Source organism: Engraulis encrasicolus, chromosome 2 (assembly GCF_034702125.1).
Source record: "Engraulis encrasicolus isolate BLACKSEA-1 chromosome 2, IST_EnEncr_1.0, whole genome shotgun sequence".
In the NCBI taxonomy this organism is placed as follows: Eukaryota; Metazoa; Chordata; class Actinopteri; order Clupeiformes; family Engraulidae; genus Engraulis; species Engraulis encrasicolus.
In genome coordinates this window covers 54,652,624-54,669,456 of record NC_085858.1, presented here as the reverse complement: position 1 = coordinate 54,669,456, position 16,833 = coordinate 54,652,624, and the positions used below count along the sequence as shown (strand labels likewise).

The window sequence follows — 16,833 nt, the reverse complement described above, 5'->3', positions numbered from 1 at the left end:
GTAATAGACACAGCATGCACACGTACTGTGTGTGGTGAGGAATGGCTGGAAAGTTACATTACAGGCCTAAGCAAATTTGAGAGACAAAATCTGAAGAACTCAGAACAACAACGTAGTAGGCCATTTAAATTTGGGGACGGTAATGTTGTCCAATCTACCAGAAAGCTAAAAATTCCTGCAAAAATAGGCCAAACCAAGTGCAAAATTGAGACTGAAGTCGTTCCTGCCAAGATTCCACTGCTTTTGAGTAAAGCATCCATGAAAAGGGCGGAAACTGTTCTCGATATGAAAAATGACAGCGCAGTGATGTTCAAACAACCTGTAAAACTGGACTTCACAAGCTCTGGCCATTACTGTGTGAATATTATGGATAAAGACAGCATAGCCATTCAAGTCAATGACCGCATACTCATATCAACTGAGTCTGAGGATGCCACACCATGTGAGTACAGAGATGAAGAAATACTGACCATATCAGAAAACATGAATACAGCAGAGAAGAAAAAGATTCTTTTGAAACTTCATAGACAGTTTGGTCATGCCTCTGCCGACAAACTACAGAGGCTTCTGTTAAGCTCAGGAAACAAAGATGCTGAATGTGATGCCATTCTTCAGAGAATAGTGACAGACTGTGAAATAGGGTGACCAGCTGTCCGGACTTCGGCCGGACAACCCCGCCCCTTAACTTTCTAACCTAGCGTCCTCGCGCGGCACCCATTGCTTCGACTTGCCGAATCCCCGCCTCCGTGGAGAAAACAGTGAAGTTGGCATTCTAAACTGTAGGCAGAAATCAGGGAACAGCGCTGCCATCTTACCTCCGAATAACTCAGCTGCCAACAGCAGTTTTACTTGTAAAACAATATTTTTGGGGGGAAGGATTTTCGCATTTCATTATCTCACTCCGATAAAGGAGTCATCAGTACCACTAACTTAATAGTGAGGTTACGATAGACAAATCCTTCCGTTGTTGTCTGTGTAGGCTATTTCGTTTTTTTTTGTTTTTTTTAAATGTAGGCCTATTTTGGGTAGTCATGCATTCGTAGGCCTAATAGCCAACAATTAATTTGATTTACTTTACTCAAAGTTGGTCAGAAGTCTGTTTATCAGCGGTGTTTTAAGGGAGGCAAACCGCTTCTGTCAACCTTTTTTTTTTTCATGCAGACGCTGGATAACCAACAACACGAGCTCAAAATACAGACAGCGCCCGTGCAGAAAGACGTTTCTTTGCCCTGTTTGTAAAGTTGTGAGAACCCTCGTATCGTTGTAAAGGCATTTAGCGGACAAACTTAGTTGCACCATGCGTTGCCACCAGTGCGGGAAAAAATAGGAAACAGACAGTAGACAATAATATAGTTACCTTATTTAACTTTCATACAGTCAGTTAATGAACTTCATATAGTTCTATTGCACGGAGATTTCCCCGACATAAGGCGACAGCAATACAGTTAAGTCTGGGGTTATATCTGGAGTAACATGGCGGCCGCAGATATCGGAAACGCGACTGACTGTGAAGGTCTAGTTTGCGTCAATCACGTTGCCTCGCATCTCGAGGCCATAAGCAAAAGGCTAGGAGGAAAGGAAAGACAAAGAGAGGGACACACGGACGTCGTGAACAGGTCGTAAAAACGGACCGATGGCCACCCTACTGTGAAACCTGTCAGAAACACAGCAAGATGAAACCGAGGCCTGCTGTTGGCCTTCCATTAGCGTCTCAGCACAATGAGACTGTGGCAGTAGACCTCCATGAACTAGAACCAGGTCTCTGGTATCTACACATTATAGACCAGTTCACAAGATTCAGCGCAGGAAGCGTTTTGACCACAAAGAAAGGATCGGAAATTGTGAAACACTTCATACATGACTGGATAAGTATCCATGGCCCACCTCAAAAATTATTCAGTGACAATGGAGGAGAGTTTAACAATGAGGAGGTCAGAGATATGGCGGAGAACTTCAACATTGAAGTGAAAACAACTGCTGGATACAGCCCCTGGAGCAATGGATTAATAGAGAGACACAATCAAACGCTCACTGAGATCATTATGAAAGTCAAGACAACTAACAACTGTGACTGGGACACTGCATTGGATTGGGCACTTATGGCAAAGAATACCATGCAAAATGTCCACGGCTATAGTCCTCATCAGCTAGTGTTTGGACAGAATCCTAAACCTGCCCTCTGTGCTGACAGACAAGCCACCTGCCCTGGAAGGAACCACAAAAAAGTGAGTGGGTAGCGAAACGCATCTCTGCATTGCACACAGCCAGAAAGGCATTTACAGAGGCAGAGTGTTCAGAAAGAATAAGAAGAGCTCTGCGCAAGCAGCTACGAAATACAGATGAGCGATATGAAATGGGTGACAAGGTGTATTACAAGAGAGTGGACTGTCCAGAATGGAAAGGACCAGGAGTTGTGATTGGTCAAGATGGAGCAGTGGTGTTTGTCAGACATGGAAGCACCTGTGTTAGAGTACACTATCTCAGGCTTATGAAAATTTAGGAATGAAAGTGATGAACATGCCACGAACAGAAATGCAGAGTCAACTGATGATGAAAATCCTGGAATTGCACTGATGCTGACAAAGACACAGGGCAGGAGTATCGACACAAGGGCAGGACAGAGAAAGATCAAAACAAACACGGGCACAGAGACAGAACCTGATGTGGAGCACAGAATTGAAGCTAATCTGAGAAGTGGACAAGTTTTGAACTACAAAGATCATCGCAGTGGCACTGTACACAGAGCCGAAGTTCTTGGCCGAGCAGGTAAGGCCAAAGGCAAATACAGAAGTTGGTACAACATACGGTTAATTGAACCAAACAGTGTTAAGGGCAAGACAGATTCAGTTGATGTATCACTATTGGAAAACCTTCAGGTAGAGCCCAGTGTTGATGCCACTAATAACAGTGAAGATGTATTGATAACAAAAGAAGTGTCATTTGACCATGCAAAGCAAGAAGAGTTGAAAAATTGGAGAGATAACAATGTGTTTGAAACTGTGCAAGATGAAGGTCAGAAGAGCATTAGCACACGATGGGTATGTACCCTGAAGGAGACACCTGCTGGTGTAGTACCAAAAGCAAGGCTAGTGGCAAGAGGGTTTGAAGAGTTCAAAGTAGCAGAATTACATAAAGATTCCCCGACTTGTGCCACAGAAGCCCTCCGACTACTTTTAGCTGTAATCTGCCAAAAGCAATGGACACTCCATTCCATGGACATAAAAGCGGCTTTCCTACAGGGAATGGAACTGTCACGTGACGTATACATCAGGCCTCCCCCGGAGGCAGCCTGCAAAGGAACATTATGGAAGCTCAAAAGGTGTGTATATTGTAACCGGGCTTTCCTTAAGAAAGTGAATTACAATTAAAATAATTAACAATAACACTAGGACCTGGATCAGAAGATCTAAGTAAGAGAGAGGAGCGAGTGTTAAGCAACAATAATGAGTCAGACAAGATAAATCCTTTTTGAGTGAAAAACTCGTATATTGTTTACAAATTTGTTAGAAGTGTATAAAAACCCAAATAAAATAAAATAGTGTGCACACTTAAAATAAACAATGGTCCCGGGGCCTTAAACAAAATAAAAATGGTAAAAAAAAGTGGAAAAAGGGGGGGGAAAGTTCCTTGGTAGGGTACATTAAAGGGCTCTGCATACTTCACGTGCGCATTTTGTCGCGTGTGGCGCGAGAACCATTAATGACGTCATCACTTGCGACAGACTATTCATACTTCAGAAGGCTTTCGCTCGCATTGTCGGAAGTGCCCTCTGCTGTTCATGAGAGAAACGGCAGTTTCTTTCGCAACTCGCAGCGTGAGTTCTACGGATGTATAAAATAGAAAGCCAAACACGGCTGCTGTAGGGCTACTGAACGTCTGACTTGTGACTTACCACATTGAAACATATATTTTTTGTTGTAGCCTACATTGCCAGATCATTCCAAGACCATGTGAGAGCATTGTTCTGGCGGCAGAATTTTTAAATATATCGCCGAACACAACGTGCTTCTGAACAAAGTAAACAATTGTTTCACTGAACAACATTTAAGAGAGAAGATAAAATAACTCTCTATGACATTTTATTATCCTTAAAATGGTGCAGGATCCATTCTGTAGTAGCCTACAGTAGTTGTAGCCTCTATTCGCAACTCCTGCTTTGTCTGCCTACCTGCATGGTCGCTGGTGGCGCACGACATGTTACAAAAAATGTGGGGTGCACGACGTCGCGACACGGCATCTCGCGCCACGGCGTGTGACGTCATTTTGGGTCACGTGACGGCGCGAGTGAGGTCGCGAGTGAGGTCGCGAGTGAAGTATGAAGGAGACTTACACCAGTCACGCCAAGTATGAATCCCCCTTAAGAGTATCTGTGGTCGCTCTGGGAAAGGCTCTGGGAAAGGCTCGCCATCAAGTGTCCTTGACCAGGTGAAGTCCTGGCCCAGTCGTCGTCTTTTTCGATCCGTCCAAAAAACCTGACCTAATGATGTGCTCAAGGGGATGAATCCGGTGAGTACAGTGATGGACACACAGCGGTGAATGGTGATGCCTGGCAGGTTTGGGGGTTAGCCGTCGCTCCTGAAGATGGTGATGTGTGATCAATACGATGGTGGAAAGTTGATGCCTCTGGTGGTTCTCGAGGGGTTAGCCTGTTAGCAGAATCAGTGCATCAGTGCCGGAGATGGCGGTAAATGTCAGTGTTTCGTTTGTCACATAAGAGAGTTGTCTTACCGACGTGGCTGTCAGCTAACATGTGGCTTTTGTTGATGTTCTGTCTCTTGTTGATGTACTGTCCGGTGATGCTCAAAGATGTTGATGTTGTTTGTGATGATAACGATGATGGTAACGTTTCAAACAGCAAGTGGCTGGCTCAGATGATGGTTGTCAAAGAGACTGAAACAATCCTTGCGCCTCGGTTTCATTCATCGGCTCGCGTTCTTAGGGCTTGCGTGACATCTGATTGGCTGTAGTAAATCTTGCGTGTATGTGTAGCTATTGTCATATTTCATGGGTAATACAGATAGAACAGGGGTTACTCTGTTTCGTGTATCTGTAGTGGATGCGAGTGGATGGTGTGTAGGTCGTGAACTGTGTTGTTTACACTGTGTGTGTGTGTGTGTGTGTGTGTGTGTGTGTGTGTGTGTGTGTGTGCGCGTGTGTGTGCGCGTGCATGTTCATGTCTTTTGAACTCCGGGTTTCAGTATGGTTTGGCAGATGCCTCACTGTACTGGTACAACAAAGTGAAGGAGATAGTGCTGGAAGCAGGAGGAAAAATATCGAAGGTCGATCCTGCCGTTTTCTACTGGACTGACACAAACTGCAATGTGACCGGGATACTTGCCTGCCATGTAGATAGGGTGACCAGCTGTCCGGACTTCGGCCGGACAACCCCGCCCCTTAACTTTCTAACCTAGCGTCCTCGCGCGCACCCATACTTCGACTTGCCGAATCCCCGCCTCCGTGGAGAAAACAGTGAAGTTGACATTCTAAACTGTAGGCAGAAATCAGGGAACAGCGCTGCCATCTTACCTCAGACTAACTCAGCTGCCAACAACAGTTTTACTTGTAAAACAATATTTTTGGGGGGAAGGATTTTCGCATTTCATTACCTCACTCCGATAAAGGAGTCATCAGTACCACTAACTAATATTGTATCAGAGACGGCAGGTTACGATAGACAAATCCTTCCGTTGTTGTCTGTGTAGGCTATTTCATATATTTTTTTTTATTTATTTTGGGTAGTCATGCATTCGTAGGCCCAATAGCAAACAAGTAATTTGATTTACTTTACTCAAAGTTGGTCAGAAGTAGGCCTATTATCAGCGGTGTTTTAAGGGAGGCAAACCGCTTCTGTCAACCTTTTTTTTCATGCAGACGCTGGATAACCAACAACACGAGCTCAAAATACAGACAGCGCCCGTGCAGAAAGACGTTTCTTTGCCCTGTTTGTAAAGTTGTGATAACCGTATCATTGTAAAGGCATGTAGTGGACAAACTTAGTTGCACTATGCGTTGCCACCAGTGCAGGAAAAAAAAGGAAACAGACAGTAGGCAAATAATATAGTTGCATAACTTTCATACTAGGGGTGCAACGGATCAGAAATCTCACGGTTCGGGTCGTTCCTCGGGTCAGAGCCCACGGATCGGATCATTTTTCGGATCAGCAAAAAAAAAAAAAAAAAAAATCATTATTATTTTATTTTTTTAATTGATAACACAAATAAACATAAGCTGTGTCTTTGTTAGGGGTGGGCATAGATAATTTTTTGAATGTAGATTAATCTCATTGCAATTATGAAATTAATCTAGATTAATCTATATCAAAATGTCTAATTGAGAATATGCACACTACCAAAATAATGGCTTAAAGTCTTGTGACCTACTGACAGATGGCGCATAGACCAGAACTCATGTCCTTAATTGTATCAATCTTTTATTGAAACACAATTGCCTCAGCGGTTCAGCATTTCTGAGAGAGAGAGAGAGAGAGAGAGAGAGATAGGAGGAGAGAGAGAGAGAGAGAGAGAGAGAGAGAGAGAGAGAGAATCGGCATTGACTGTTAAAAAGGGCAGCGGCTGCTTTAAGAAGGCGGAGACTCTGCAGGGACATCAGAGCGCACAGAAAGTCTAACCAGATGATTTAACCTGCTCGCTGTCCTGAGAATGTCAGGAGTCACAACACAAAATGAATTCAGTTTGCCAAAGTTTTATATCACACGCGACAATCGCGGTACGTTACATGAGCATATCTCACTGCGTCGCAAATGCGCTGAACTCAACCGATCGCAACACAAACTTAGCGAGAGTAGTTCTAGACATTGACAGTTCGAGTTTGACAGTCAGTCTTCAAAATGCATGTACAGTAGGCTATCGCACGGAATGTTTAGCAACTATGGCACAGGCAAGATTTCGGGAACAGTTTGTGTTGTTGTTTGTGTTCCATGCAGTGTGTGAAGTAGACGTCCCAAGATTGAACATGCGCACAATTTCATAAATCAATCCGCGGACCATGTGTGTGCCGAACCGAAATGATTGGTCCGAACGGACCACGGATCAATGATGATCCGTTGCGCCACTATTTCATACAGTCAGTTAATGAACTTCATATAGGGCTATTGCACGGAGATTTCCCCGACATAAGGCGACAGCAATACAGTTAATTCGCTGGGCGAGGGGTTATATCTGGAGTAACATGGCGGCCGCAGATATCGGAAACGCGACCGACTGTCAAGGTCTAGATTGCGTCAATGACGTTGCCTCGCATCTCGAGGCCATATGCAAAAGGCTAGGAGGAAAGGAAAGACAAAGAGAGGGACCCACGGACGTCGTGAACAGGTCGTAAAAACGGACCGATGGCCACCCTACATGTAGATGACTTCATGTGGGGAGGCACAGAAAGTTTCTCCAGAACAGTGATACCTCATCTCAGGTCTGTTTTTCAAGTTGGCCGTGAGGAGCATGATAGCTTCTGCTATGTGGGAATGGACTTTGTGACTGTGAAGCAAACTGTGCAAGTCCATCAGGAGAATTACATTCAGCACATGCAACCCATACACCTGTCGCCTTCACGGGCTGTGCAACAAGACTCTGCCCTTTGTGAAGATGAGAAAGACCAACTTCGGTCAAAGATAGGTCAAATTCTCTGGGTAGCGAGACAGAGCAGGCCAGATGTCCTGTTTGATGCCAGCAACCTGGCCTCTAAACTCAAGAATGCAACCGTGCAAACAATTCATGAGGCAAACAGAATAGTATGCAAGCTAAAATCTAAGAAAGTTATGCTTACCTTTCAACATTTGGGAAATGATCATGCTCTCAAACTCGTAATGTTCAGTGACGCCTCTTTTGGAAATCTTCCAGATGGAGGCAGTCAAGGTGGCCATCTGATCGTTTTGATGGGAGAAGATGGAAAGTTTTCACCCTTGGCCTGGCAGTCAAAGAGAGTGAAAAGGGTTGTGCGAAGTACCCTGGCTGCAGAAACATTAGCAATGTCTGATGGAATTGACAATGCTGTTTTTCTGGCAATGCTGTTCTCTGAATTGACAACAGGTGGCACTGAACACTCACCACCCATCACCTGCGTAACCGACAATCATTCTTTGGCTGATGCCCTGAAGTCCACCAAGTCCGTTTCTGAGAAAAGACTCCGCCTGGAAATGAGCAGCATCAAAGAACTCATCCAAATGCAGAGGATTGAGCGTGTGTTATGGAGCAACACAAAGGAACAACTTGCGGACTGTCTGACCAAAAAGGGTGCATCAGCGTACCAGCTGCTGAAAGCACTAAATGATGGACAATGGGAGCTTAAATAAATGGGACACTTAAATATATCCTTTTTGAGCAACTAACCTTTTTTGTTTCATTTGAGGTGCCTGGAAAACTGTGAAGATCCTTACTTAAACACCTGTTTTTTTTTTTAAGAAGACAATGAGTTTGTTAACTGTTATTTGCATTTCCTTTAGCAGCCCACGGACTTTTATTGTGAAAATGTTTTGGGGCTCGATTTAGTCCACCGGGGGGTGTGGAAGTGAGTTCATTAAAAGTTATGGAACGAACGACACGGTTGTCTTGTGAGTAATTTGAGTCTAACACATGGGTCTTCTCTTCTCTTCTCTTCTCTTCTCTTCTCTTCTCTTCTCTTCTCTTCTCTTCTCTTCTCTTCTCTTCTCTTCTCTTCTCTTCTCTCCATCCACCCTCCTCTTCTCTTCTCTTCTCTTCTCTTCTCTTCTCTTCTCTTCTCTCCATCCACCCTCCTCTTCTCTTCTCTTCTCTTCTCTTCTCTTCTCTTCTCTTCTCTTCTCTTCTCTTCTCTTCTCTTCTCTGCCCTCCATCCACCCTCCGTGGCTCTTCTCTTCTCTTCTCTTCTCTTCTCTTCTCTTCTCTTCTCTTCTCTTCTCTTCTCTTCTCTTCTCTGCCCTCCATCCACCCTCGGTGGCTCTCCTTTCTGTGGTCTCTCTCTTCTCTTTCTTCTCTCCTATGCCCTTTGCCTGCCCTTGGTGGCTCTACTCTATGTTGTGTCCTCTCTGTTCTCTCCTCTGCCCCCCTCTTCCCCTGGCTGCCTCTCTTCTGCATTCTCTCATCTCTGTTCTCTCCTCTGCCCCCCTCTTCCCCTGCATGGCTCTCTTATCTGCTGCTCTGTTCTCTCTCTTCTCCGTTCTCTCCTTTGTCATCCGCCAGCCCTGGGTGGCTCTTTCAGCCAGGCACAGATACATCATATGCTGCTGATCCGCCTGGCTTTGCTGAACCCCCTACCCACTCAGTCCCCTCCCCTGCCATGACATGACCCGTCAGTGTTGCCAGATTGAAAATGTTGAACTATCGTACACAAACTAAATCGTTGTTTTAAGGCAACTAAATTAATGAAATGAAATGAGATGAAATAAAATGAATGAAAATTCTGAAAATATTGTGCATCAAATCAAATATGGGACATTATGGCAACACACTGTTACCCACACACCATCACCCCATATCTCAGTACACCACACCACACCACACCACACCACACCACTCACTAACACTGAGAGGATGACCAAGAGGCAGTGTTTATTTATAGGATTTGACAGCAATTGTCATGTTAAATCCCTGTGATTAGTGTATAATGTACAGTACACATCTACGCACATGCATCCCAATGTCCTGGAGGGAGCAGTTCTGTTCCATTCTATTCTATTCCATGTTATTCTATACTATTCTAGGCTTTTCTATTCTATTCTATTCTATTCTATTCTATTCTGGTCTAGTATATTCTATTCTATTCCATGTTCTTCTATACTATTCTAGGCTCTTCTTCTCTCCTTTAGTGTTGTCTATTCTAGTCTGTTTTGGAAAGTCCTGGACGGAGGGTGTAGGTGTTGCTGCTGATGGTGGTGGCAGTGGGTGGATGCTAAATTCAGTCAGCTTGCAAAGCAGCCTCATGCATCAGCAGAGCAGGGTGAAGTAATGGAGCAGTTATGGGGACGAAGATGAGACAGATTGGAAAGGATAGGCCTCCCTTTCCCCCCTTTTTCGCAGAGCGGAAATATGCTTAAACAGAGAGCGGAGGCCACTGAGTGACAGGATCTGCGAGTTCCGCTGGCAGGGGCTACGCCTACGGCTTTTCATTTCTGGTAGCGCCGGCGTTACTGTTATTGTCCCCGCCTGCTCCATTGCTCCATTCGCTCCCCTCACTCGTTTCCCTTGTTACTCTTACGAGATGTCATCATCTGTCTGCCTGCATTTTCTTATCCGCAATTTATTTCCCATATCGCTCCCCATATTACACTTTTTCATTCGATTCCATTTCACTGCCTGTCTGAGACCTAGTCTTCTTTTTTTTATTATTATTTTATTTTCCGGGTGCATTTTCTTGAATTTTTATGTTGTGCATTATCTCTCGCCTGGATAGAGAACCCCTCATCTCCGCTGACAACTGATATTAGTTGGGAAGGTGTTATTATGAAGATTTATTGTTGCTTAAGAAAGTGGGGGCGAGCGAGTGGTGGAGAGATTGTAGCTCTCTGCAGACACAATGACACACAGTCACACTTTCTGAAAGGATCGGACTCCCTACTGATAACAGCAAACCAGTAATTAGACAAAAATAAAATAATGAACAGTTATTAAGAACTAAGTAAGAACTGAGTTTGCCACCCCCTCATCTGTATTCTTCTCTGTCTTTGCCTGTCTGTCCGTATCTGTCTCTCTTTCGCTGTCTCTCTCTTTCTCTGTCTCTCTCTCTCTCTCTCTCTCTCTCTCTGTCTCTCTTGCTGTCTCTCTATCTGTCTGTCTCTCTCTCTCTCTCTCTCTCTCTGTCTGTCTGTCTGTCTTTCTCTTTCTCTCTACTAGTGCAGAGCCCGTTGGGCCTATTTGCCCGTGTTGTGTTTTGTAATTTAGGCCTATAAAACTGGGGGCTTCCCTGCGCTGTCCTAATGTGCTCCTTAAAAGACATGAAGATGTTGCATAACTGTAATTTTTTCATGTAAGCTATAATTTTCTGATAGATAGATAGATAGATAGATAGATAGATAGATAGATAGATAGATAGATAGATATATAGATAGATAGATAGATAGATAGAGTTTTTTTTCCTCATAGACCTACAATAATTGTTGCAGAATCTCTTTACTAACCATTAGGCACCAATATGTTTCAGTGGAATCTGAGGTGATTTCGTAGGCCTAGGCCTATTTGTATTTCCACATTTTGAAGGCACAACCTGTCTGTCTGTCTGTCTGTCTGTCTGTCTGTCTGTCTGTCTGTCTGTCTCTCTCTCTCTCTCTCTCTCTCTCTCTCTCTCTCTCTCTCTCCCTCTCTCTCTCTCTATTTCAGAGGCTTTAGGCTCGCTATCAAAAATCTCGAAAGGGACTCGCGTTAGACTTGTGATGACATAGGCCAGCCCATTTTGGCCAGCCCTACTCGCAACTGATTCTAAATCCGCAGTCAATTGCGGCCATAGGTTATTACTTTCTGATTGTGACCATCTCGTTTTAAAACGTCCCTTGTTGGAAAGATGCACCTCGTTTAGCGCATTTGAACTTGAAGTTGGTGTCCGCGAATGGAGGGAGAGGGAGAGAGCCGGTTTAGAGATTAACGATGACATCAGTTTTACACCTCTCACCTCGCCGCACCTCTCGCGCAGTGTGCTGGTCAGACTCAGCAAAGCAAGTGAGATGCGGTGCCAGAGATTTTATTGGCTCAAATGACTGAAGTTTGTCACGGTAACAGCACGCACTACCAATAGGCATGGCTGTCCGTCGGAATAGAAGCCTCAAAAATAACGCAATAGTCCATGCTTTCGTTAAATTTAAGATTTGATTGACTCAAAAGCTGTCCGTAGAAGCCTCAAAAATAACCACTGCAGGGCTGATAGTATTCAGGCTCCATGCCTGATTTCAGGCTTGACAGAGTTTGCAAAAATAAAACATTCATAATAATTAGCCATTAGGTTATTCTTATCTCAGAGGGTGTTACAGGTTCAGGGTTTTCTTCTACTATCAGGCTAGTAATGTGTCAAAATAGGCCTACGTTACGTCACTATGCAGTATCTTGTCGTCGTCGTTAGAGCAGGGGAAAAAGTTCAGGCTCAGGATTTTTTTTCACTATCACCCCTGCCACTGCCAAGTAACCTATTCATTAATAGCCTATGTAGTCCTATTGGTATTACTGTAGTATGTGTGTGTTATATAGGCCTAGACTATTTACCTCCACCAGGAGTTGTGTGTTGGTTTCTTAGGCCTACTTCGTGCTCATTCGTTTGTTTGTTGCCTGTATCGCTGGGGCCTGGGAGCCCAGAAGGTCTGGGTTGACGCTGTCCATTCCATTTTCTCTCTCGGTTAATTAGGCTTCAAATTAGGCTCCAAATGTTGCTGCAATGTTGATTGCCTGCCTTTTTAAAGTCGCACACACGGTAACCGAACGTGACATCATAATAGCAGCATATTCATTTTCATTTTGAGGTAGGTAAGCGTAGCGTAGCGTACCCTCCAGACGAATTCTGTTCATCCTGTTACATAGTGGGACCAAACGGCAAACTTGCGGCCGCTCGTTTGCAGACACCAGCTTTAGCCTACTTACACCTTAGACCGTTCTAAAGAAATTATAGGCTACTTACACCTTGGACCGCTCTAAAGAAATTATTTGTACACTGGAGTCTGTGAGTATTGAGCATTGCGAAAGTCCACTCGAAGCGAAGTGTGTGTAGTAGCAGCAGAGACGATCTATATGCAAATTAAATATACCGTAGTTATATTAGAATAGAGAGTCTTTGGTAGCAGGTACGTGTCTGTTGCGCTTAGTGCTTGGAATGTTGCGCAATCAGCTGGCGATATCCGATTGCGCTATCAGCTAGTTGTGATGTCCGAGCGCAATCAGCTGGGAAAATTAGTTTGAAAATTGAAGTTTAAGTCATCTTCACTAATTTATGTCCAAACGACGTGAAACTTTGCACTGCAACCCGCCGTACCACTGCCAAGTCACCTTCCAAGTTTGAGATATTTTGGTGCTATGCTGCCGGAGTTAAGGGCCGTACACACACGTCGCTGCTAGTTACTCGCTCAGCGGATGAAGTCAATAGAATGTCTACGTGTTCCAGCGAGTCTCGCTGGTGAGTAGGCGAGGAGAGTACAAGCGATGCGATGTGGGCGGGTTCCGAGATAAACTTATTTTATCTTCGAGCGACGCGAGTTAAGCGAGTAACCAATTGGAATGCAGAATACAGATTATTGACAGGTGACGTTGCCCCTGTGGTGTTCTGACCCTCCAACTTCTGCACGCCATCACACTTTGGTTAAAAGTGTTGAGGAAAATACATACAGTGTACACCATCAAAGTCTCATATGCATGGTTGTGCACTGCACACGATCAACGTTAAACAGCGTAGGCCTACATTTTGTTTCGTACGGACGTTATTGGCGCGGACAGCGGGAACCATGACAACCAGTAAACAAAATCACCCAGAGCGAGTGGCAAGTAGGCGAATGAGCAAGTAGCGAGTAAATAGCAGCGACGTGTGTGTACGGCCCTTTACGCGGGTCACAGAGACAGCGATAGAACTTTCTTGAATTATTAGATAAATGTCTGTCTGTGTCTTGCTCTCTCTCTCTCCCTCTCTCCTCAGTGTCTCTGCTGGAGTGGCTAAGTGTGGGTTTGCAGTATCCTGACGAGGTGCTGAAGGCGTCGGTGTGCTACGTGCTGAGCCGGGTGTGGGAGGCGCCCGCCGCGGTCCAGTCCCTGCCCACGCCCCTGAGGGACGCCATGGCCCGCGCCGTGCTGCACACCCTGCACCAGGCCTCCACGCCGGAGCTCACCATCAACTGCCTGGGTGAGGAGATGCCTGGTGAACCAGGGTGGCCGCGGGTCCTTAAAAAGTCTTAAATTGTCTTAAATTTCATTTTAGTCAAAATAGGCCTTGAAAAGTCTTATTTTGCCTTAAATTTGCAACCCAAATGTCTTAATTTTGCGGAGCTTCATTTAGGGAGGAATAATTCCTGTCACACAGTCTTAATGTATTTTTCCATGACTGATAAATTGCAAACTCTGTTGAGGAGAGTCGCGTGCGTGGCTCATCTGTGTTCCGGCAAACTTTGTGATACAATTCTGACGCCCTAACTGCTTACTCATGACTGCCCCGATTAGGCTTTGACGTTTTTATGGGGTGTTAACCAGTAATGTAAAATAATCAATTGGATTTTATGTTATTTTCTTGTGCTTGACCTTGTGATCTGGTCTTAATTTTGGAGGGAAATGGCATTGAAAAGTCTTAAAATATCTTAATTTTCAACTGGTCAAACCTGTAGACACCCTGCTAACGTACCTATGCAATTTCTCGTAGGAAAGATGTGGTTTACGATTGCCCGTGGCCATTTATTGGACATTACAAATGTATAATTTGGAATATATACTTAGCCCTTAGCCAATCGTGTCAGCTGTATCTATTCAAACAAACTGGAAGCTTCCGTTTGTCAAGCCTTTCCACCCCTCCCTGATTGGCTCGCTCACTCAGGATCCCTTGCTTAGGGCAGCTGCCATGCTGTCTTTCAGATCGGAACGATTGTGTAAAACAGCATGGCATTTCCTAGTAGGGCCATACTGCTGCCGTGTTTCCTGCAGCAAACATTTTTTGTTTGTCAAGGTGGCTGAAGGGTTAGCCAGTATCAGAGACCCTTAACTACCTTGACTTGAAAGGCTCTGCGGTGCAGTTTCATGTGAAATATGATATAAATCCCCCCAAAATATATTGTCTTTAGATTTCTTTGTAAACCAACTTCTGAAATTACATTGAGATTTTTTGTTTTATCATTTCAGAGGACCCAGTTAAGGTGGAAGGTGTTTGTTGCCAAGGTGGCTGCTTTACCTATACAGTACTGGGAGTGACACAGAGGGGATAAATATAGAGGGGGGAGGGAGCAAATGAGAGATAGAAAGAGCATGAATGAGAAGAGGAAGAAAAGACAATGGATGGTCACAGACAAGAGAAAATCTTACAGTAAGAGATGAACAGAGGGTAGGGACAGAAAATATGAAGTAGGGAAAGGATTGATGAAACGAGGAGAAAGTAATAAAAATGTAGGGGGAGCGAGAGTGGATTAAAAAAGGAGGGAGAGAATAGTAGAGAGAAAGAGAGAGATGACCCAGATGGAAAAGGGGAAAATAATATGGTGAGGGCACTATCAGTCTGTAGCAGTGATTCTCAAAGTGTGGTCCGGGGACCACTGGTGGTCCGCGACAGAGCTCAGGTGGTCCGCAAGGGGATTTCTACTTTTCCAAGATAAGCTAGCAATAGGCTTTATTTGTAACGTTTTCAACACAATAAGACTTACAATAAGGCTTATAATGTGAATAAAAAGTAAGTGATCTGCATCAAAATTAGCAGTGTCAAATTAGCAACCATCAACAGCCAATTCAGTTGACAGGTGGTCCCTGAACATTTTTTTTTGGGGGGGGGAGCAAAGTGGTCCGCGGTCTAAAGTTTGAGAAACACTGGTCTGTAGGATGAAGGGTTACACAGGAGAGGTGGATAGATAGAGAGAGGGGGGGAGGAGAGAGAGAGAGAGAGAGAGAGGGGGAAAGAGAGAGTAAAAGAGAGAGGGAGGGAGAGGAAGCAAGAGACAGGACAGTGGCCGTGAGAAAGTGGTGAAAATTACAGTGCAGGCAAGAAAGTGAAATAGGAACAGACAGTAAGGGCACTAGACGGAAACATGAGACACACACACCCATACAAACGCGGTCTCTCTCACACACACACACACACACACACACACACACACACACACACACACACACACACACACACACACACACTGCGGACAAAAAAGGGGGGGAGGCATACAGGCGAAAAAGTGGAAGTGGAGTCCCAACGAGGTTAAGCCACAAAGTGCCCATTACAGCACCTCTGTCTCCACAGCAATTAGGGGGTACAGTGGACAGCCGAAAGGAGAGGGGAGGAGAGAGAGAGGGGAGGCAGAGGGAGAGGAGAGGAGAGGAAAGACAGAGGGGAGAGGAGAGGAGAGGAGAGGAGAGGAGAGGAGAGGAGAGGAGAGGAGAGGAGAGGAGAAAGATATTAGAGGAGAAGAGATGAGACGAGACGAGAGAAGAGGGGAGGATAAGAGAAAGATATTACAGGAGACGAGAGGAGGAGAGAAGAGGGGAGAAGAAAGACATTAGAGGAGGGGAGAGGAGAGGAGAGGAGAGAAGAAGAGAAGAGGAGGGGAGAGGAGAGGAGAGGAGAGAGGAGAGATGAGGATATGAGAGGAGAACCAGAGATGTGAGGAGGGGAGAGAAGAGGAGAGAGAGAGGAGAGGAGGAGGGGAGAGGAGAGGAGAAAGACAGAGGAGAGGAGAGGAGAGGAGGGGAGAGGAGAGGAGAGGAGAAAGACATTAGAGGAGAGAATGGGAGAGAGGGGGACAGGGAGAGGAGAGGAGGGGAGGGGAGAGGAGAAAGACATTAGAGGAGAGGAGAGGAGAGGAGAGGAGAGGAGAGGAGAGGAGAAAGACATTAGAGGAGAGGAGAGGAGAGGAGAGGAGAGGAGAGGAGAGGAGAAAGACAGAGGAGAGGAGAGGAGAGGAGAGGAGAGGAGAGGAGAGGAGAGGAGAAAGACATTAGAGGAGAGGAGAGGAGAGGAGAGAGGGGGACAGGGCAGAGGAGAGGAGAGGCGATTAGAGGAGATATTTGATGCGAGGAGAGGCTTGACTCAGTAGTGGCAGTGACCTGTCAGGTTGCAGCCAATCAGATCAGATAAGATCTGTCCAGAGGTGTTAAATGTAAAAGTAGAAGTACTATCACAGTGTGTATCTACTGTACCTCTTGAGGTACGGTGATGGTGTAACTGGTGTATGAACTACCGGTATGTAAGATACTAATG

At 45.1% G+C, this 16,833-nt stretch overlaps 1 protein-coding gene across 1 annotated transcript in view; it reads left to right on the top strand.

Annotated features, from left to right (window-relative positions):
* Positions 1 to 16,833, top strand: part of LOC134441550 (meiosis inhibitor protein 1-like) — a 122,064-nt gene that overhangs the window by 8,598 nt on the left and 96,633 nt on the right. Inside the window, exon 6 of the mRNA XM_063191912.1 lies at positions 13,591 to 13,794. Coding sequence (XP_063047982.1) covers positions 13,591 to 13,794 — 204 coding nt within the window. The remainder of the gene's footprint in view (positions 1 to 13,590; positions 13,795 to 16,833) is intronic.